This window comes from Alexandromys fortis, unplaced genomic scaffold (assembly GCF_014885135.2).
Source record: "Alexandromys fortis isolate MF-2015 unplaced genomic scaffold, M_Fortis_MF-2015_v1.1 scaffold_107, whole genome shotgun sequence".
Classification (NCBI taxonomy): Eukaryota; Metazoa; Chordata; class Mammalia; order Rodentia; family Cricetidae; genus Alexandromys; species Alexandromys fortis.
Genome location: NW_026067987.1, coordinates 4,079,920 through 4,102,863, shown reverse-complemented (window position 1 = coordinate 4,102,863; position 22,944 = coordinate 4,079,920). Strand labels below are relative to the sequence as shown.

Genomic DNA, 22,944 nt, shown 5'->3' with positions numbered 1-22,944 from the left:
TTACAATCAAGAGAATTATTGTATAATATCTTGATATCTTAATGAATAGTATATGTAAAATCAAACTCATTCCTAATCTAAATCTACAGCACTGTGCCAACGAGAAGCTATCACATTTCACAGCGGAAGTGATGAAAGCCTGGGTCCTGGCTTCACTGTTATTATTTACCTAGTGACAACCTCATGCAAGTCTCTGCTCTGTCTGAAAATATGGACAATGCTAACACAGGTCCAGAACTCTTACTTACAACTCTGAAAACTCAAAGCATTTCTCAAACTCTACTGTAGACTCATCTAAGAAGAGAAACTTGACGTGAGGCAATTCTGTCCTGTGTATCTCATGAGCTACAAACATTAACAAATTATGTACAGAGAAGGTATGTGTTGAAGACGGTGCTGGGTATGGGCTCTCCCTATTATGAGTTCCATATACATGTTTACATCAGCTTTCTAATAAAATCTTTAACACTCCTGAAGTCTGAAATACACTGGTCAAAGGGCAGCAGGGACTGAGCCAAATCATCTAGTGCCTCAGTAAACTATAATGTTAGGCAACAAATAAAAATTTTCCTTAAGTAGCCTGCTAAAATTATCAGTGAATATATGTGATTTGATATTCAATAAATGTGCCTATGTTGGTTACTGGGGATGTAACAGGCTTTGTTTTCAACAGATGTGGCTAGGAAACTGGATGAGCAAATGTAAGGGAATGACAACAAAGTTTTGTCGAACATCATATATGAAACTAACAACCACATCAGGTAAACTGCAAGGCTCTTAAAGAAAACAGACAAAGGCTTCATGATGTTGGCTTTGGCCTTTAGCTCATGGACACGACACCAAAGGTACAGATAAGAAAAATAAACTGAATTTCTCCAGAATTAAAAAGTTATTACATTGTAGGACACTAAGAGAATCAGAAAATAACCACTGAATAGGCCATACTTCTTAGTCCACTCAGAACAATGGCTACAGGGTTAGTTTGGGGTGATGGTACTCTTGAGATGGACAGCAGAGATGGTTATCCCATACCGACAATATACTGAGTTACATACTTAATGATGTAACTATAATTAAAATAAAATATGAATTAAAATTTAATCAATCTTACAATGTCCTCTTTAAAAGTATAAAGCTGTCATAACAACTAAGGGAAATTTACATTTACCTCTGTATGTACTATTATCAGAATTGCTAACTAGTAATTTTAATTGTTTAAGAAGGACTTTGTTAATTTCTTTCTACCCAAGTAGGTAGATATAACCATGTTTCCCAATCACATTCTGATATGCAGCAGAATCTCATAAAAAAAGCTTCATTTGATGCTTATTTTTAAAAAACTGCTATAGGTAAGAAGTGACTACACTGATATAAAAATAAGAATCACAAAACATATGACGACTTCATAGATATATAATCATAAAATGAATTTGAATGTCCTAATTAAATTTCTTCCTGGTTTCTCAAACACTATCATGGACTTTAAACTTGAAAGATCAATTACTATTCCTGCTTACTTCATTTTTTTTTTCTCCTGAAAAAGCTCCCAAGCTCAGAATAAAAAAAAAAAAAGAAATGTGATTATTAAATTCTGGTGTATTATCTTTCTAGATTAGAATAAGATCTCGATTTGAAACAAATAGTGTATATTTATGTAAGTAACGGTTTTTCTGAATTCATAAAAACAAGAACACTGCATGGTAAAAGTGACTTTCACCTTCAAAGGGTAAGTGTTCAAGTCCACTGAGACACAGGTTTGCTGTCACAAGTGTCTATACTACATGTACTACATGGGGAAAGAACTGCCTGTCTGTAACAACATGAGAGTGTGGCCTTAAGTCTCTGAGAAGAAAATTACACATGAAATAAGAAATCCTCAAGTAACGTCTCTCTGGGATAAAAAGCACTATGAAAAAGTCCCCATCCCACAGTGAAGCAGCAGTGGGCTGGCCAACGGCACCCTGCAGAGCAGTCGGAGTTCACCAATGTGACAAAGCTCGGGACACACCCGCAGTCCTCGGTGTGCACACATGTCAGGTGGATAGTGCGCGAGCATGAAAACACCCTGAAGTCAAAACAGCAGACATCTAAGGATTTGCAAACACAGAATACTCTTATTTTCTGTATTTGTGTGACTTTCTAACCTTTAAAACTAATCTATCACCTTTATACTTAGAAATACCAAAAATAAGTATATTAAACAAAACAGAAGTATCTAAATTAAAAATGCTATGTAAGCTTTACTACCCAGTAAAAAGTCTATCATTTTCCCCAGAAAAACTATGTTATTATCAGTTTGAATCAACTGATTATGAAGTATCCTCTCTTGAAAAAGTTCTCAGACTCAAGAATCAAAATAAGGGCTGGAGAGGTGCCTCAGGTTAAAAACACTGGCTGCTTTTCCAGAGAACCTGGGTTTGATTCCCATAATTGCCTGTAACTCGGTACCAGGGGATCTGATGCTCTTTTGGGCTCTGTGGGCATACTCATGGTGTGCAGACATATGTGTGGACAGACACCCATACACGGAAAATAAATAATAGAAAAATAAGAAACGAAGTATTTTCAAAGTGTAACTTATTTTTTTAAATTAGAAAAGATATTGCTTTGAAACGACTGGCACATTTTAAGGTGAGTTAGGACCTCTCTGAGTTCACAGAAGCAAGGACCTCATACGGGAAACTTACAGGAAATCCTTTGGTTATAGGAACTTCAATATTGAAGATGAGGATCCGGGCTCTGAAACGAGTGCAAGCTTTGATAGGTTCTTTGGGGCCACAAAATATGCAGCCAACACTATAATAGAGAAAGAGAGTATGAATGGATGAGCACGAAGAAGTTCACTTGTAAAGAAACTAAAACAATTAAGCAAGTAAGAATGTGTTCTAAGGACCGCCCACCCCAAACTAAAGCACAGCTTCCTGCATTACAGTGTTCACCTCAGCACAGGAGGCTTGTGTGTCAACATGAATTAACTCCATTTTAGATGGCATCTGCTAAAATTATATTTGGCCAAATAAAATTCTGGCTAAAATATAAGCAGTGGATTGCAAAGCTCATGCACTCCGATACATGTATCCTGTGTCCGACACAAAGCTCATGCACTCCGACACATGTATCCTGTGTCCGACACAAAGCTCATGCACTCCGATACATGTATCCTGTGTCCGACACAAAGCTCATGCACTCCGACACATGTATCCTGCATCTGATACAATGGCTGTCTAAACTCATTTCCTTACTCACTTGATTTTGATGATATCCATCCCAACCACAGTAAGACTAACGTGATCGCCCGCTGCTGCCCAGTCAACAGGTTCATCATGCAGAGTGATTCCTGGAAATGAGTAAAAACCAAAGCCTACAGTGAAATACCTCTGCACGAAGCCATAACAGCCCAGGGAGTGTGGTGCTGTGTGCTCATCACGGTACTCGTCGTTTTCAATTTGAATGGGTGAGGAGTGAGAAGTGGACCTGGCGTGGAGGAAGCACAGTTCCCCTAGACTTGATGCTCTAGAGCACCACCCTAACACAATGGCTGGTATTTGTCCACAGCAGGCTGGGCAAATCTATCAAATATTTCAAACTCACTTACACGATTAAGCAACAGTCTCCCAGCAGACTTCATTCAAACACTGCAACTATATGCATGGGTGCAGGCACAGTTAAGTAGTCCAAATTATTAACTTACACCTAGTGACATAAAATACAGGACTGGCAAAGGTGGCTGGAAATATCTTGAGCTGCCTTCCCTCCCTCTCATCTTTCCCCCCAAGGAAGTCCCAAGGCAATCCTAGCCTGGCCTTGAACTCTTTGATCCTCCTGTCTTTCATTCCTGGATTCTGGGATTCTAAAAGTGTGTCCTCATACTGGGAAAACTTTGTTTTCAATTAGAGAATGACCTAAATGAAGCCCGTGTTCAGTCAGAGCCTTTGAGAGTCTACCCATCTAGCCCTTAACTATCCTTGCTCAAAGACAAATTCTTCCCAGAGTCTGCACACCATGATTCACTGCAGGAGAGACAGAGTAAGAAAACAGCAATAAAACCTAACTGAAAAATCACCACATTCCTAATATATTATATAGGTATACCCAATCACCTCAGAACAGCCCTGAGAGCAAATCCTCAGGGCTGTATTTAGGAATAAGTTTCCTTATTCCATGGCTTTTGAAACAAATCCTATGTTTTCATTTTATGGGTTAGACTTATAGGTTAAATTACTTTTCTGCTGGAAGTTGTGCCTTCCAATGAAGACAGTGTGCAGGCCAGTCATGGTAGAACTATTCTGGACTGATAATCCCTTTATTTCTTCATAAAATCATATTTTTGGGCCTTATGTGAGATGCTCTTTTAGAACAACATTCTTGGCTTTGAAAATTAGTAATTTAAATACAAAATTGATTAATTTAAATATCAGTCAAATATCAACTAATTACATTTAATTTTTAAATGTAATCAAAAATGGCTATATGTGTCTACTAGGAAATGGAGACTTGAAAATATGAAGTAGTTGATCTAATAAAATAGAAACTGTCTTTGTCTTAATATTTTTAAAGGGCTTTTCATATTTAATGGCCAATTTTCCAAAATACTTAACATTGTTTCTTCTTCCTCCCAACCACATTCTTGTCCCACACCTATTTTCTTCAGGCTTTCTCCTTGGTCAGACATTATAAAAGGGGCTTTCTTTGCTTTTCTTTTCTTTGAATACTCCAGATACTTGATATGTTTTTGTCATTTGTGTTTTAGGGCTTTATTCAGGCATCCCAGGCTGGCCACCAACTCACACTGTAGTCTAAAAAAGCCCTGAAAAAACTGCAATCCTCCCTCCCTAGTTTTCCAAGGCTGGGGTTATAGGCACAAGCTACTAGGCTTAAATTCACTGTCACTAGAGTTGCTGCTTCCTGATGGCAGTCACACACCTCTGTTCTGGGGTAACAGGGCATCACAAGTGTACCTCACATGCTTAGAGCAAAGAGCACACAGTTCCCTCTGGCAAACCTAGTGAAAACAGTGGGCAGAGCCGAGGCAAGTCTCAGAGCAGGGGCCTCTGAACTGCAGACCAGAGGGAAAGCTGAGTCTCCTACGGAGAACAGGCACACAGCAGGAAGGAAGGTGCCGCTCCCACGGGTGACCACAGGGACTCAATATTAAGGCCTGTGGTCATTTTGGGACCATGTTCTTAACTCTCAGCTGCTGATTATTTAAAATAATTTTTTTTTTAGTTTATTCTTTAAAAAAAAGCTCACTAGCAGACAGAAATTAGTATTTCCAAAGTGTTTTAGTTTTTGGTGTGTGAGTGTGTGTGCATGTGTGCATTCAAATGAATACATTCACGGGGAGAACAGAGGTCAAGCTCAGGTGCTGTTCCTCAGGCACCAAAATCTCATTCTGTTCTGTTGTTTTAAGGCAGGACTTCGCTGAGCAGTTTGGCTGCCAGTGAAACCCAGAGACCGGCTTGCCTGCCTCTCCAGACTGGGACCAAATGCCCATGGCAGCCTGTATGTGGGCTCTAGGAACTACACACAGCTCTTCTTGTTGGCAAGGTGAACTTGAGCAGCTGAGTCACCTCTGCAACCAGCCAGTGCTGTAGGCCTTAATCCCCTCAAAAGCAGGAGCAGAGAGCTGCACACGCAAACAACAGAGCTATGGAAAGTGGATCTTCTTAAAGTAGACATTAGTTTTCAGCTAACGGGATACGCATGGCCTCTGGCATGCAAGAATAGCGCGTCACATGGAAAAGGAATCTGTCATTCCCATATGACCTTTAAATATAGGTCGAAGACCACAGAGCCTAGGCCTAGGTGATGGAGTGCCTGACTGGCATAGCAAGACTGCTTATCCAAACACCAAGAATGGAGGATGTGACTCAGTGGTATTTCTGCCCAGCAGGTATCAGATTCAACCTCTACCACTGAGGGAGGGGGGGTAGGAAGACAGGGCAAAGAGTGGCAGCAGAGTTTTAAAACTCAAAGTTATAAACTTCCTAACTATAAACATTACAACTATGAACACAAAGTATATGAAGAGCAATAGAGGGGTGTACTAAAATGTTAACCTTTCCAAAAGGTTATACTTCAGCTTATACTTACTATAAATAGTAGTATTCTATTATAAAACAGCTTCCATTTTACCCAGAAGTCACAGAATTAGCTAGAAGTCAGATTAAGGTTAAGTAGAACTGAGAACTTTGTAAGCTAAATTTAGATAAGAATATATACACACGAAAGCCTAAACTTGGACGGAAATAGTTATCAACAATCATCAACTCACACAGTTCACCTCTAAAGAAGCAGTGGAAGTGGCAACTTAAGTTAGCTCTACTTCTCTTTAATACTAAGCTTTTCTGTGTCGGTCTCTTATATTTACCTTAAAGACAGAAAGGGAGGGGTGAGCAAAGGGCATCATGTCTAGGTATAAATGTGATCAAAGCTGTCATTTGATTCTGAAATGTAGACTCCATGGTGACAAGCTGCCTGCTACTGACCAACTACACTATCAGGCTGGATTCTTTAGTTTCTTCTACAAATTATAATTTTATAAGTATCTGTCTGGTATGTATACAGCTGGCTTAGTCTTACACCAGATTTTATGACTCAGTGTCCCAAACAGAATACTACCAGGGTTAGAATGTCAGACGTACACACAGCCGCGTGCCGCAACAGAAGAAAAATCGTTTAATGTTTTCACATGATAGTGTTCAACAGTCAGTATCATTTTGACAGTGAGTTACAATTTCAGTAAGAGGATATTAACTCTGGAGTTAGAACTAGACTACTGAAGAAGAGATCTGCTGTCTCAAGACCTGTTGGCAAAAGCATGCTGCACACTGGTCATACCTTTTGCAGTACAAGTTTCATTGGGTGGCATTGCTAACAGTCGGTCACCAGTCTGGACATAACCAGCTTCAATTTTACCAGTCACACAAAAGCCAGATCCTTGATCTGAAAAACATACCAACAGTATATGAAGCATATAGTAATGCTATCTGAAAATTAATACTGTGACATTGCTTTCCTACATAGGTACAAAAGGCCAGGAGTTAAATACCAACCAATGTCATGTTGGAAACTTAATATCTCTTCTAAATATTCACACTCACTTCACATTCCAGTTTTTCTTACAAATAAAATTACTCATATTATAAAAAAGAGGTTCATTCCTTTCCAAATGTTTATTGAATGATTAGTAAACAGCAGGCACTCTACTAAGCTCCAGGGTAAGAGAAGGAAATAGGCCATGTTCCATAAGAAACTTAGCCCAGTAAAGAGAAAGACAAAAGCAAGTGAACTCAAGGGCCACAAATGTGATTTAAAATAAACAGAAAAACCGTGCACCTAAGAATTCATGGTGGCACACTGGGTGTAGCTCACTGGCCCAGCACATGCAAGGCTCTGGGTGAGAAAGGGTGGGAGGCAGAGAACTAAGCAATAAGATGCTATTAATAGCTTTGGTTAACTTCAAATGTCTGTGTGGCCAACCTATAGTCTCTACTCTGAGGCTGAGGTAACAGGCTCAGGGTAGAGACATAAATGTGGGCAGTAGGGGAACTTATGGACATTCCTTTATGAAGAGCGTGGAAAGTAAGAGAAAGGAGACATGAGAACACTATTTCGGAATCTGAAAATGAAGCCCACACACTCAGGTCACAAAAATGAGGTGGCAGGAGAAAGTGGGTCAAAGAAAACCAGGAAGAAAAAAGTCTCACAATGGCTATGACAACAACCATCATCAAAAAGAATGCAAATTTAAGTATAGCAGGAGTCAGAACTAGAGAGTGTGTGTCACCTCAGGACACGCTAAAAGGAACAAGCAAGGCAGAAGCTGGGAAGCTGCACAAAGAGCGAGCAGGAAGAAAGCAACTGCTTCTGGTGTTTCTAAGAGAACGGGCATTTGAGAAGCACTATCATAGTCCCGCTAGCACCACCTTTCTGGAGACTTACCTCGATTCCTCCCATCCCTCTGCTCACATTCCTTTCTTACTCATTCACTAAGCGTGCATTGTGCCAGGTACTGGACTAGACTCTGCTTGCCTTCAAGAGTTCACCAAATAACCAGCAGAGACAACAGCACTGTAATAATGAATGCCATGCAGAGTAGGGAAGGAATATAGTGGGTGCCTTATGGGTGGGCATAGAGTAATCTGTAAAACTAGTTCAGTGCAAATGCATTCTACTTCTGTGTGATAATGGAGATTTAGGAGACTACTGACATCTTTATATTACCATTACTTCATATCTTTTTTTTTTTTTTTTGGTTTTTTGAGCCAGTCCTGGAACTAGCTCTTGTAGACCAGGCTGGCCTCGAACTCACAGAGATCCACTTGCCTCTGCTTCTCGAGCGCTGGGATTAAAGGCGTGCACCACCACTGCCCGGCTTAGTTTGTATCTTTTATTCTATTACCTTTCTATAGATTTCTAGATAGGGTCTTCTACATATTTTTAAGCTAGACATATTCTTAGGTACTTAGTATAACACCTTCTCCACCAGTCTGAACTTTTGCCTCCCTCAGTTCTAGGGTACAGATTTCCTAGTTTCTTAATCACTAGTCTTTTATCACAGTTAATGGCTCTGATTTCTCATATTAAATTACCCCTTGTCTATGTGATACCGTCTCACTCAGACTGACACAGGTGGGTAGGAAACAGGCAAAGAAAGGAAGGGATATTAAAGTATGGAAATGGGGAGATAGCGCCAATGGGATCTTAAAATACTTATATATTTTATCAATTTTAAAATTATATTTAGTGTCTCTGAGTGTGGTGACTGAAATCACCGCAGTTCAAGTGTGTGATGCTCGGGAGAAAAGCTCAGGAGTTGATCGTCTCCTTCTGCCATGAGGGACCAAGGGACGGGACTCAGGCTGTCAGGCTTGGTGGCAGGTACCTGTACACAGTGAGCCGCAGGAAATGATGAGTTGTCCAATTTGTTTATGGACAGGAAGATAACGCTTATGATCACCCTGCACTCATGCAGAGAGGACAGAATAAGGAAACGAGACACAGAGAGCAGACGGGCAGCACCACACAGCCACTCTGCGGCACAGCACTCACCTTTGAAGACGTCCGACACACACAACCTAAAAGGTTTGTCAATGGAGCGTTGAGGGGGCTTGAAGGAATCTGGTAGAAAATCACAAACATTTGAATTTAAATTACGGAACATGGACATTGCTCAGTGGATGAGCGCAGCTTACACAGTGGCCTGGTTTTGATTCCCAACACCTTCAACACCCTCACCCCAAAATTATTTTCCCACTATCTCAAGAGTGCCCATTATTGTCTGCTTCTAGAAAAAAAAATTATTTTGTAAATAGTAACAGTAAAGACTGTCATTCATATACTTCACATTTATAGACCTATTTCCCACATATCACTTCTTTAGTTCTAACTAGTCCATCAGACAGGGAGGGCTACCTCAAACCTCCTAACATGGCTTCAAAGCACTGAGAATTACTTTAAACAGAACACATGATTTCAAAACTGAGAGCCTAGTTTCTCTGATTACAAATTCTATGCTTTTTCATATACATTGTGTCTCTCATAAAGAACTCTAAATAATAATTAATATCAGGTTTATAGCACATCAAAACAGCATGGCAGCAGTGTTCTTACCAATCTGTTCTAATAAACAGGAACCTTTATACCATGTCGTGAGCTCACTCGACTGTGATCTTGTGATTAAATTTTCACCACTGAGACCACTGGTGGGGATGAAAGCTACATCACTCTCCTATTAACAAGATGGGAGATAGAAACTTAATTACCGCATTACATAAGCAAAACATGCAGACTCATCACAACTACAAATGAATCAAGTTTGCAAAATGAACAGTAGCAGACTTGTCAAAAGGTAACAGGAACCAGCATATCTCCTAAGTGCATTCAAAATACTTCCTCTTTTATCCCTAGAAAACTGCAGCTTCTCAACCTTATGAAAGAAGCTTCGCATTGCTGCAGATAGAGCCCATTACAAAAGTTACAAATGATCCAAATGAGGAGAACAAATGGTTGTAGGGTGCCAAGCGCCAACTGATACAGCTACAACACAATCCCACACACCTAAGGCGCAAGAAACATGGTGGAGGATGGGACAGAAAGATTGTAACAAAGAGCCAGAGGACCAGGAAGTCTGCTGCAAGATTGTTCCCTAGACATGACAGGAAAATTACATCCATGATACCTTAGTAATATGTATGCTGAGTAAGACCTAAGCAATGATAAAACCAATGTCCACACTAACACCCTTAGACAAAGAATAGTCAACTAAGGAATGCTGAGAGGAAAAGAAGTCTTCCCCAAGGAAGAGTCCCCTAATTGATTAACCAGTACCAAAGAAACAGCCCTGGGAATCATATACATACAAGCAATACTAAATGGACTCAGCAGGTTTTAATTATATATCTACGCATATATATATCAAAATTACACATATCTCAAAACAATAACACCTGACAAAAAAAAGAGGCCATGACTTGGATTTGAGAGTGAATGGAGGGGGGCGGGGATTGGAGGAGGTAGCGGGAGTAGAAGGGTGAGGGAAATGATAAAATATTTTAATTAAAAATTATAATATATAAAAAATTTAAAGACCAAAAAAGAATATTAACATAATAGCTTGTTTTCTTATATCAGTAAAATAACTTAAGAGATATAACTAAGCCAGTTTTTAAAATTATCATACCTTAAAACCTGCTTGCTTAAGAAAATGCCCAAGTTTTCCAGTAATCTCTTGAAATCTTTCTTGTTGCCAATTTACCTGACAAAGATTCAATTTATACTTAGAATTATACATGAGAATATGACACATAAGATCAAAATTTCTATAATAAAATGTACATAGCCAAATATATAAAACATAAACTAAATTTAAACCTCAGAAAAAAATCTTACCATTAATATTTTATTTAACTTTTAATAATCTAAGATTAACTTTTCCTAAAACAGGAAGCCAATAATTTCTAACAGAATCCTCTAGTTATGCTAAAAGTGACTTCAAATTTGGAGAGAATTTGATTTATTAAATAGTGCTTTGAACAAACATTAGACTAAAATATAAGGACTAACACCCACCTCTGCCAATCATCCTAACCAAGTATGGAGAGTCAACTCTAGGTTATATGCAGAATTTATGACTATGTACACCAGGCCTACAATTATGTGGAAATACATACCACAAGAGGAGTGTGAGCAATGAAGTCCTGACTCTTATGTAGTGGCTAAAATACAAGTACATATCAAAAAGCTTTCTAGTTTTCTCTATGTTTGAAATTTTTCATACAAAAATTCTAGAGAAAAATTAATAGTATATGTAATAATAAACTATAGAAAAACCAACAAGGAATATTGGTGAATATTTATCAAAAGCTAGGGTAAAGAAAATACCTAAACATAAAAATAAGCAAAATAGATATTTTTATGTCCAAGTAATCAAAATGGAAAGAACAAACTGTACAAATAATTTCAAAAGGAAAAATATACTTAAATATTATTACTATACATAAAACAATGATGTTAACAAATGAAATATGTTCTGTATATTAAATTCAAAAATAATTTTTTCATAATAGTTGATTTGCCAGTTTAGGGTCACAAATATACCATACCACATGTGCTAAGAGTAAATAATCAGCACATTCCTCAAAGGCACTCACATCACATTTGGCAAATTTCAAAAGCAATATGGCCCGAGACCCAGAGAACAAGCCATTTTAAAATATACACTCATATATACCATAAAACAACTAGAAGTCTTCAAAATTAGATTGTTTAAATGAACATAGCCTACAATAAAGCCATAAAAAAATTTTTATCCAAGAAAACATTATAATCCAATGGTTGTGATGGAGAAAGAAAAAATAAAAACCCATATCTATAAAAACGAATTTGCATTTTTCTATGTCCAATGTATGTATATATAATGTACAATGGATGTGTAATGTAATGGTAATTGAAAAGTTTTAATTTCCAAAAAGTCATTTTGAAAATAAGATACTGTTGATTAAAAATTAATACCATGCTCCATTAATTAAAAGATAGCAAATTTGTATTTCTAGATATGGTAACTAAGTTATTTGCATTTCTTAAGTAAATCCCTGACTTATATCTGTGGGACTCTACAAAGGCAAAATAGTACCCATTTAAATTTTTTTAATTTGTTTATTTTATGTGCACAAGTGTTATGTATGTGTGTGTACCACGTGACTGTCTAATGCCTGTAGAAGTCACAAGACAGTGTATCCCTGGAACTGGAGTTACAGATGGTTGTGAGCTACCATGTGTGTTCTGGGACACAAACCCAGGTCCTCTGAAAGAGCAACAGATGCTCTTAACCCCAGAGTCATTGCTTCAGCCACTAGAATATCATCTTAATCAACATCTGAAACAAATTCTCCCAGAGTCCTTTAGCTACCTGATCCATTTTATTGACAGCCACAGCAAGCTGTGTCACTCCAAGAGAACGGACCAAAAGGCCATGCTCCCGCGTCTGTCCTCCAGTCTCAAATCCAGCTTCAAACTCTCCCCTGCTGGCATCAACAACTAAAACAGCTACATCAGCCTGAGGAAGGAGAGAGAATCAAAGCTAGAAATAATACCACACTCCTTTCATGCAAAGGACAGGTTACTCAATGAACCACTTGGTCAGATTTAAAAGCAGGTTATAACATGACCCCAACCTGAAACCAAACACCAAAGCAAATGGGAGAATATAATGATGGCTTAAAAAAAACTCAATACCTATTATAGACTTGTGTGACACCAATAATAATGACATAAACAAGAGGAATAGAGTTGGCAAGATGGCTCAGTAGGTACAGCTACTTGCTGGTGAGCCTAACTAGATGACTTCAGTGTCCTCAATCCACACAGTGGCATGAGAGAACTGATTCCCACAAGGTGTTCTCTGACCTCCATACAAATGATGTCTCCCAAACACAGTCACACACACATACACACACACACACACACAAAATAAAGAACAATAAGAAATTCTACACTTGATTAGTAAAAATTAAAATGTTTAGCAAAAGGGGGGAAGAGAACATAAAATTAAGACATAAAGATGACCAATAATTTCAAGTGTCATCTTTACCAAAAAAGATGAAGAAAACAAAAAAGGGATACAGAGTCCTATAGAAAATTAGCTAAGATATAAGCCAGGGATTTGCTTAAAAAAAAATGCAAATAGCCAAAAAGTTTAAATTTAAAAAGTCCCTCATTTAAAAAGAAAAATCAAAACTACATATTCACAGACCCTATTTTTAGATGTCACAGGTTAGTGATTTAAAAGACAAAATGATTCACTGGAGGCAGCAGGGAAGTGTTCCTGAACATATTTGTTATGGGACTAAACAGCCTCCCAAAGGGCATTTTCAAAGTATCAATAGCCCTAAAACTGTGTACACTTTACTTCCCATCAATTCCATATTTAAGAATTTATCTTACAAAAACAAATATGTTACAAAGATATTCAGATATGAGAATATTATCTAAAGTAAGACAAATTATGTCACAAATCACCAAAGGTTCATCTTCTGCAGCTACTAAAACAGAATCTTGTGGGTTATGCACACTGGATGAAGCTGCATTTCTGTGACTGGTGTAATAAAAAGCTAAATAGCCAATAGCCAGGCAGGAGGTATACGTGGGACTTCTGGACAGAGAACTCTGAGAAGGAAGGGCAAGTCACTATACGTGGGACTTCTGGACAGAGAACTCTGAGAAGGAAGGGCAAGTCACTAACAGAGAGAGAGAGAGAGAGAGAGAGAGAGAGAGAGAGACAGAGAGAGAGAGAGACAGAGAGAGAGAGACAGAGAGAGAGACAGAGAGAGAGACAGAGAGAGAGAGAGAGAGACAGAGAGAGAGAGAGAGAGTTTCTCTGTAGCTTTTGGTGCCTGTCCCGGAACTAGCTCTTGTAGACCAGGCTGGCCTCGAACTCCCAGAGATCCGCCTGCCTCTGCCTCCCGAGTGTTGGGATTAAAGGCATGCGCCACTACCACCTGGCTCCAGGCCCATTCTTATCAATTATTTCTGTCAATGCTTTGTCTGGATATTTTTCGAAGAATGCTGCTCATTTTCCCTTACACAGATTCTGCTTAGAGTTACAACTGTCCTCAGAGACACTCAGATCACAATAATGCCTTATATTCCCCTCCTGAACCATCTGAGACTGGTAATACTGTCTCTCAAAGGTCTGCTAATATTCCATTAAGTGCTCTGACCTCTTAGTACAGTTCACAATAGCTTTTTAGTTGTTTGACAGGTTTTTATTGTTGTTTTCTGTACTGTGTAGTTTATAAGAATTTCACAAAGATTATCATATAATCCTTATATGATATAAAACAATCATAAAGTAAGTCTGGAAGCTACACATAATACCACATTCTTTACAGAACTTTATCATGTAAATTACACTTAGCACCCATAAGCTCGGCATGGTAGCGTACACCTATAAACCCTGCTTGTGGAAGGTAGAAACGGATCTCAGAGTTGGAGGTCACATCGAGAGTCTGGACTACATAGAAAATTCTAGGTTAGTTTGAACTCACAGCAAGCTCTAGTCTCAAGAAAACAAAACAACAAAAATAGTATTCAGGCACTGAAGGGACAACCTACATATTTTCATCTTTTTCTTACTCAAATACTGTTTCTAGCTTAATTCTACTTCAGAGGATTCATGCTAGTCTTTAATTTTAGCAATAAATGGGGTGGAGGGGTGTTGAAAAAATCTACACTTACATACCCTAATTCTGACACCAGAGTTCCTACCTCTGATGCCTCTGCAGCTGAAACATGGCGGGAATCTTGGATAATACACAGAAGTAGATCATGAAAATATATCTCATTTTTTAAACCTCCTAAAAGTAAAACTTTCAATTTGAAAATATTTTATGAGTTAAAAATCCCATAATTGTTAGCTTGGTGGCTGTCAAGAACTGAAGATCAGTGTGGCACCTTCAGTTGAGAAAGTGGTACCTGGGCTGCTCCTGTGATCATGTTAGGAATGAAGTCTTTATGGCCTGGAGCATCCATTAAGGTAATAACTTTGGTTGTGGTTTCAAACTTCGTCATGCCAACATCCATTGTTACTCCCCTTAAACAAAACACATGATGGTTAAAATCTATTATATAAGTAGTGATGTGGGCTAGACCTCTTAATAATAAGCTAAATGACAACCTAAATTCTTCATAATAATAGGAACTCTTTTACATATTTATCTTGTATAATAAAGCACAGGATTGAAATATCAGCTATAACCCATTATCCCTGTATGCTTTGAGCCAAGGCTGTATATATAGCTACCTTAATCAAAATGATAGCTATTTCCCATTTCCTAATATTTTGCAAGAAACTATAATTGTGAACAAAGAAAGTTATATAAACACATCTCTAGAAAGAAAAACACATAGAGAAAAGATAATGTGGCAAATTATACTTTTGAGGAATTAGCTTTTCTAAAGTTCTAGTGTTCGTGTCACTATTAAAGAAATAAATACAGAAAACTTTCACTTGCAAATTTGTCAAGTTAAAATTTGAAAACAAGAAAAAAATCAGATGCCCAATTTTTAACAAAATCAAGAGAGATAAATGACAGTTTTTTTTTTCATATTCCATTTCATCCTTTTTTCAATTAGAAGAAATCCTTAAAAATGGCTAGAAGAGCCCTGAGTCATGTGACCTCGGAAACATAAAAGATTTGCTCTAGACCAGTAGTTCTCAATCTATGATCACAACCCCCACAGGGGCTGAATATATTAGTTTATAACAGGAGTAGTAATGACATAATTCCATGGTTGGGAGTCACTATATTAAAAGGTCACAGCATTAGGAAGGTAGAGAACCACTGCTCTAGACCATTCAAACTTGAAAAAGATCAGCCTTCCTTCCATAGCAAGCGTCCAACACTACAATAATAAACTAGAGGTCTGCCATGGCAAAGGGATATGGGTCTCCTTAGTCAAGCCATTTGAGCTTGCCAAAGTGATGCCTAATCCTACTTAATGTTCTCCCACACCTAGAGATTCATAGCCTTTCATAAGAAAATGAAAATGTCATGCAGCTTATTAATTTCCAAATATTTAACATGGTGGAGTAAAGAACATGTCAGTTTTTAAAATGTCATCTAGCAACATACAGAAGAAACCTTCTAATATGTACTCAGAAACTTCCGCTGTCTACAGAACAGAGGAATAGTCTAAATCATAACATGGTGAGAAAGAAAGCTAGCAACCATAATATTACCGAATATGTAGATGTTACAGCTGGACATCTCCAATGCCTGGCCATTATAGGAATGAGTGAATTATTATTAGCTCACTTGCAGCTCAACACTGACACATAATTGGCACATTTTACCAAGCCCTCCAGCTTCAATTTCACTCTTCTCAGTCTATTAAGCCACAGAATCAAGATACACAAAGAAAACAAAAGCCATATTCTTTGATAATCTGTTAAGCAGGTGAGAATTACTTGGGCTTCTGATACTGACATCACATATAGTTCCACTGTTTTTCAAAATATGGCAAATAACAGGTTAAAGGGTAGAAAGCAGCTTTGCAATAATAGAGAGAGAAAAAGATAACCACATGAGGGAGAAAGGCCACAATGATCCAAATACCCAGTTATGAGAAGCACTAAACATTAATAAAACCTGCTTTACTGAGAACTGATCATTAGAGAGGACTGCAGGGAAATGAACACACGCAGCAGTCTGCAACTCCAGGTACTCTCTAACCATACTCTGATTAAAGCCATCAGAGATGTCCCAACTGTTAACCTAGACGAGCTTTCACAGGGCCTCATGTGTTAGTTGTTCTTTTGACTCAGTAGTTCCTATCTGTCATTTCACTTTATGGCCTCCACTTCTCCATCTCTGATAGTCTTAAATATGATATACATTTATGCTTTAAATTACTTCAAAAGAAACACTCTGACTCTCTGGCTAGAAATATGTGATTATCTTCATCCTTCTGCAAGCATCCATCCAAATGAGCACTAAGTCCCAAGAAAGGATAAATTGACTACACTCAATTGCTTCTTTTAGACCGTCTCATGAGAACAGAACACGAATTAGAAAGCTGTGGCGGCCTCTGTTCTGGATCCACTGGGAATTCTGAGTGTAGGCAGAAGACAGTTTTCCCCTTCACCTGCATCTATAACCTGCTGCAAGACTGAGTCAAATCAACGTCGACTCCAGTCAGAGCGTGTGATACCGTGAGGGAGTGACAACTGCCAGCTCTTCTGTGCAAATCATCGCAGGGGATCTGCAGAAAATCTGGTGGGTGGTTCTGGTCTTTGCTGTTTGGTTTTAGATAAATATTAACCTATTCTCACAGAATAAAGGCATGAACAATGTACAAAACAAAAGAATTTTTTTAAGTTTTCTCTAACACATTTTATATGTTTTACATATTCAACACATTGCATATTTATTTTAAAGGACTGTTATCAATTTAAACTGAAAATTTTGAAATATAATGACTACCTTTCCCTTTCTTCTCCAGTCTCATCCAAGACCCATGCATATGCAAAGGAAGCCTTGCCAGCCTTTTTAGATTCTTGCTCATACTTATGCATAGTTCTTTTGTTTACATTACCCAGCAGATAAAGCAAATGGCCCATCAGAGTACTTTTCCCAGCATCAACATGACCTAAGGAAGATTGATTCAGGATTAATACCAGGTTCATTTTCAGATTGTTCACACTGAGGCATTGCATGATTGTAATTCAATAGTATTTGGAGAAATAAATACCAATTTTTTATCGAGGTTAAAACACCTCAACAGGGTGTGTGTGTGGGGGGGTGTTATGAACATTGTTTTAAAAAGGGCAATTTTTCCCATTTTTTAAAAAAAATACTTCCCATTTTCAAAATATTCACCAAATGAAAATGTCATAAGCCAAGTCTGATGCTCTCCTTGGTCACAGGGCATCATTTCACCCAGGGTGGCTAGGATGCATTATGATGCAATGCCTCTTTGCCTGAAGTTTATGCTGCCCCCAGGGGCTGTGAGCCTGGAGCAGGTCCTCCAGACACGGCAGAACAAGGGCATACCAATGACCACTAAATTGAGGAGCTGCTTCCCGCCCTGCCGCTTCTCCAGCTCTGCCTTCACATCTATCTGCTGCCTCAGCTTGCCAGACTTTTTGACTGGTGTGGGAGTTGAACTCAGCTCTTCTGATGCTTGAATGGAGGGAGGTAGGAGCGCAGATTTATGAGCGCTGGTCTCAAGAACATTAGGAGAAGCACCACTGCCATCGTCACCAGGAGGTCCTTTGTGAGGAGTATGCAGACTATCTCCATTTTCTTCAGAGGTTAAACTACAAAAAGATCAGAAGGAAACATCAGGAAACCTTTTCAACTGCTGTTCTACTGTGTCAGAGCACAGAGATGCCTCTTTTTGTAATTCCTTACATTTTGGATGTCAGCTAAGTGATTCAAGTCTGTTAAGGTGGAAATGGAGAGAGGCCAGAGCCAATCCACACAAATGCAGACCTGGAATCCTAGGAGAGACGTCTACCAACATTAGATGTCAGGTAGCACTGTCAGGCTGCAGTCAGCAACACCTCTGCATCCTATAAGGTAAGAGTTGCTGTTTTAAACTTTCAAGTGCCTCTGAGATCTGAAAATGACCATTCTGGGCCTCGGCCTACATTGACTATTATGACTGAAAGAATAAATTGGGGACAATTTTTTTCAGACACTTTCTCATGTAATTTTATGATCTTAACTAATTAATGGGATTTCTTATTTCTAAACAAGTTTTCCAAAAGTGAAACCATTATTTTGTAAATCTACAGATTTAATTTTTCTTCTTGAATTGGGTACTTAGACACTAATTTAATACTATTGATTTTGAGTACAGAGTATCTGTCTTACATTTGATGTTTCAATCAGTTCTATTTACCTGTATTCTATAGGTACTGCTACAGTTCTCAATGTAGATAAAACAGAGTGCCTTCCAAACAATGAATACATGTGTACAAACAAAAATGGAGAAATGAGTTGTCAGGGTATATTTTATATTCTCTCATTCAAGTACTGACCTTGTTTAGCTTCAATCAGGAGTGGGTGTATCTGCGATGGTATGGTCAGGACTGGGTGTATCTGCGATGGTATGGTCAGGACTGGGTGATCTGCGATATTATGGTCAGGATTAGGTGTATTTGTGATGGTATGGTCAGGGCTGGGTGTATCTGCGATGGTATATGTGTGATGGTGCATTAACTATTGTGTGATCACCTAGCCCACTGTTTGGACTTTATAAAAGGAATACTTTATTGACACTTCACCAGTTCCTTGGGTATAAACACTTCTATTTCTTCATCACGTTATCCAGTATTTTAGTTACCAGTTTAGGAGGTCTGTGTGTATTTCCAATACAATATATTACTTTAAGCATATTGGCTGACTGCTATAACTTCTGAAACTTTCCACATTTAGACTGTAATGTACTTAACATAAGGGTTGTATATTTTATTTATTTTGTTCAAAGTCTCCCTAGCTGGACATAGTGGCAAATACCTTTAACTCCAGCATTCAGGAGTTAGAGGCAGGTAGATCTTTGTGAGTCTATGGCCTGCCTGGTCTACACAGTGAGACCCTCTCTCAAACAAAACAAAACAAGTTCCCATAACAAAGTTAAATATAATACAATACGTTACAGATAAAGAGTATCTGCATTAATTCAACCCTAATTAAGAGAGAAAGGACATTAGTAACTTTATAACTGAGTCACAACCACATGACAACCAGAGTGCCATCCCACCTATCCCTGAACTAATGCACACTGGAGGAATCGTGTCTCCTAGGCCTGAGCTCTTTTCCACACTGAACCTGAAACCGATTGAATAAAACCTTGTTTTAAATTCAAATACTTTGGTGGGAGACCATTAAAATTCTTCCCCACCTAGCAAGGGAACATATGTTACCACTACCACAGATTTTTATAAAAAGACAAAATAAGGCACCCGGGACTGCATTTTAAATGCTGAAAATAAAAGTCATCCTTGCTAAAATCCAATGGCTCCCTCCATGCTTTGGTGAGTGAAGCATACACAGCTTACAAAGAGTACTTCTTGTTTGCTTTGTTCTGTAAGACAGAGACTTATGCAGCCTAGGCTACTCCATAACTGTGTGTAGCTGAGGATGACCCTGAACTCCTGATCTGTCAGTCTCCACCTCCCACACGTCAGAACAGCGAGTGTTGTTACAACACAGTGCAAAAGTGTTATTTAGAGAATAAAAATTCTCAACAATCTTAAAGATGCTAAATATTAATCTTTTACAATTTATTTGAAACATGTCTCTAGTAAAAACTCCTACAAGAATTCTAGAGACTGATTTTAAAATAGCAAGTACTACTGATGTTGACTCAGTAATTTTTTTTGATATTCTAAATTCTAGGACTTAACTGCATGTGTTTTTGATACAATAACATCTTATTCAGCATAAAAGTTAAGAGGGGCTAGAGAGATAGCTTACTGTACAATCATGAGGGTCTGAGTTCAGCTCCCCAGCACCCACATAAAAGCTGACATGGTGTCACATATTTGTAATCTCAGTGCCGGCAGAAGAAACATGTGGACCTAGGCTACCCTGGCAGGTTGTCTAGCCCAAATGGTAAGACAATGGTTAAGAGTACATAAAGCTTTCAGAGGACCCAAGTTCAGTTCCCAGCAGCAACTAAGGGTGGCTCAATCCAGCCTCCTCGTGTACCTGCATTCATGGGCACACACCCCACAAAGACACACTTACACATAATCTAAAAAGTAAATCTTTGGAAATAAAAAAATAGTAAGGTGTGAAGAGCAAGCAAGGATAACACCCAATAATCACTAGCCTCTGCATGTGTGCATGGGTAAATGCATACACACATACACACTCTACATCCATACACACAAATATGCAAATACACACACAAATACATACTATACCTACACACAAATATGCAAACACATACACACTACATTCACACAAATATGCAAACACACATACACTATATACACACAAATTCACTACATTCACATACACAAGTGTGCAAACACATATATACACACTCAATATATTCACAAACACGCACTCATGCATACTACATCCAAACACAAATATGAAAACACACACATTCACTACATCCACATACACAAGTGTGTAAACATATATATTCACACATATACTCACTACATCCACAAAATGTGCAAACAAAACATGCATGCACACATACACACTACATCCAAACATACAAATATGCAAACACACAAGAGTTAAAAGAGCCTTAAGGCAGTATTTTTATGTTTTCAATTTTTTCCTTTAATTTTATTTTGTATGTATAAGTATTTTGCCTGCATTTATGTGCTGCAAGTGTGTTCAATGACTGCAAAAACCAGCAGAGGGTGCCATTATTCCCTGGAACTGGTGTTACATAATGGTTGTGAGTTGCCATGTAGATACTGGGAATTGAAGGACTTGAACATGAGCACTATGGAAAAATAGTCAGTGTTATTCACCACTGAGCCATATCTCCAGCCCATGGCAAGTTATTAAAAATTCAGAGTATGATTCACTGACTCTCAAGTGCTGCTTGTCTGCACCACCCAGCGGTGCTCAGAATGCCCTAGTTCATAGTACTAGAGACTACAAAGCAGTTTGGTTTTGTTTAATGTTAGAGTAACTATCACTGATGTGAGGAAACTCATAGTGAGTCATACAATGATAAAGCTAGAATCAAAACTAAGTTCTCACTCCGTCTCTGTCCTTTGCTATACACAAGGCATGAGACACTTTAATGATATTGGTTTAGTACAGGAAATTGAAAAAGATGTTCGCATCAATTCACAGGAGACAGGGCTGAGGGACTGAGTCTTACCCAGGCACTTCAAATCCCATAGTTTGCTTCTTCCCAGATACAGTCATTTTAGCAACTTTTGGCACAATTTCAGACTCACTCTGAGATGACCGAGATCCAACTGATTTTCCTAATTAAGGAGTAAAATATAAAAGGACAATTAATTTCCAGAAATGAATGGCATATTATCAATTAGAGATTGTGATTAATTTACAGAGAATTCATGTCTTTGTAAACATGTCTTCAAACAGTGAGATGAAGATGCAGAAAGACTATCGCCTATTTTGGGAAATCCCCGACTGTCTGGACACTCATGTTTAACCTCACCAAAATCTCTTTCTAATTTTGAGCTGACTGTTGAGTTTCAGTATTAAGAGCTAAGGTGGTTTCTGCACGGGGCCTTATTCTGACATTCTACCTAGATCCTCTACCTACCTCTCTGACCACACCCTTTCACAATACTAAAATTGTCTGGACAGTTAGCAGATGGCTAACTATTTTTGATCCCCTGAGATTTATCAACTGATGAACAAGTTGAAAGTCTAATGAACTTTGCTAGAACACTTTATGTGCTTTACTTCCATGCAGTATGAGAATCTGTGAGAATCTAAGATAGCCATAAATACAGGAGACAGGACAATGTAGAAAAACCATGAAGGAGAAGCTATGAGCCAGATCAAAGGAAGATTTCATGCATTTGACTCTTTATACATAATCTCTACATTTAAAATGTATTTTTTTTTAATTTTCAAGGAGTACCAAGAGTATTGGATTCACAGAAACAAAAAAACTGTATGTCACACTAGCAAATACACAGACAGTACCAATTAGGAAAGATAAATGAATGTGCAGAGTTTACTACAAATGCTTCCTATTTGTCCACTCTAGGCCAGTCTTGCCAGAAATGAAAAGGTGAACAGGAAGAAAATGTTTGTGCTTGTAGTCCAGAGGGGGAACATAAAATGATTTTTAAAATTTATTGGAGTCCATACATGGTGCCATAAGATCTCTAGGAAAGTAGGAAGCAGAGGTAGATGATCAAGTAAATAAATACATACATACATTCATACATAGAAAAATTGTAGAAGCCTACTGCCC

The 22,944-nt window shown here is 38.2% G+C and overlaps 1 protein-coding gene across 3 annotated transcripts in view; it reads right to left on the bottom strand.

Moving 5' to 3' along the window:
* The window catches only part of Hbs1l (HBS1 like translational GTPase), a 69,551-nt gene that overhangs the window by 5,320 nt on the left and 41,287 nt on the right, over positions 1 to 22,944 (bottom strand). For all 3 annotated transcript variants that reach the window (XM_050159426.1, XM_050159429.1, XM_050159428.1), the window contains 11 exons: positions 21,868 to 21,976; positions 18,057 to 18,322; positions 17,487 to 17,652; positions 14,977 to 15,094; positions 12,413 to 12,559; positions 10,685 to 10,759; positions 9,616 to 9,733; positions 9,055 to 9,123; positions 6,841 to 6,945; positions 3,247 to 3,337; positions 2,688 to 2,796 (listed from right to left, as the gene is read on the bottom strand). In XM_050159426.1, coding sequence (XP_050015383.1) covers positions 2,688 to 2,796; positions 3,247 to 3,337; positions 6,841 to 6,945; positions 9,055 to 9,123; positions 9,616 to 9,733; positions 10,685 to 10,759; positions 12,413 to 12,559; positions 14,977 to 15,094; positions 17,487 to 17,652; positions 18,057 to 18,322; positions 21,868 to 21,976 — 1,373 coding nt within the window. The remainder of the gene's footprint in view (positions 1 to 2,687; positions 2,797 to 3,246; positions 3,338 to 6,840; positions 6,946 to 9,054; positions 9,124 to 9,615; positions 9,734 to 10,684; positions 10,760 to 12,412; positions 12,560 to 14,976; positions 15,095 to 17,486; positions 17,653 to 18,056; positions 18,323 to 21,867; positions 21,977 to 22,944) is intronic.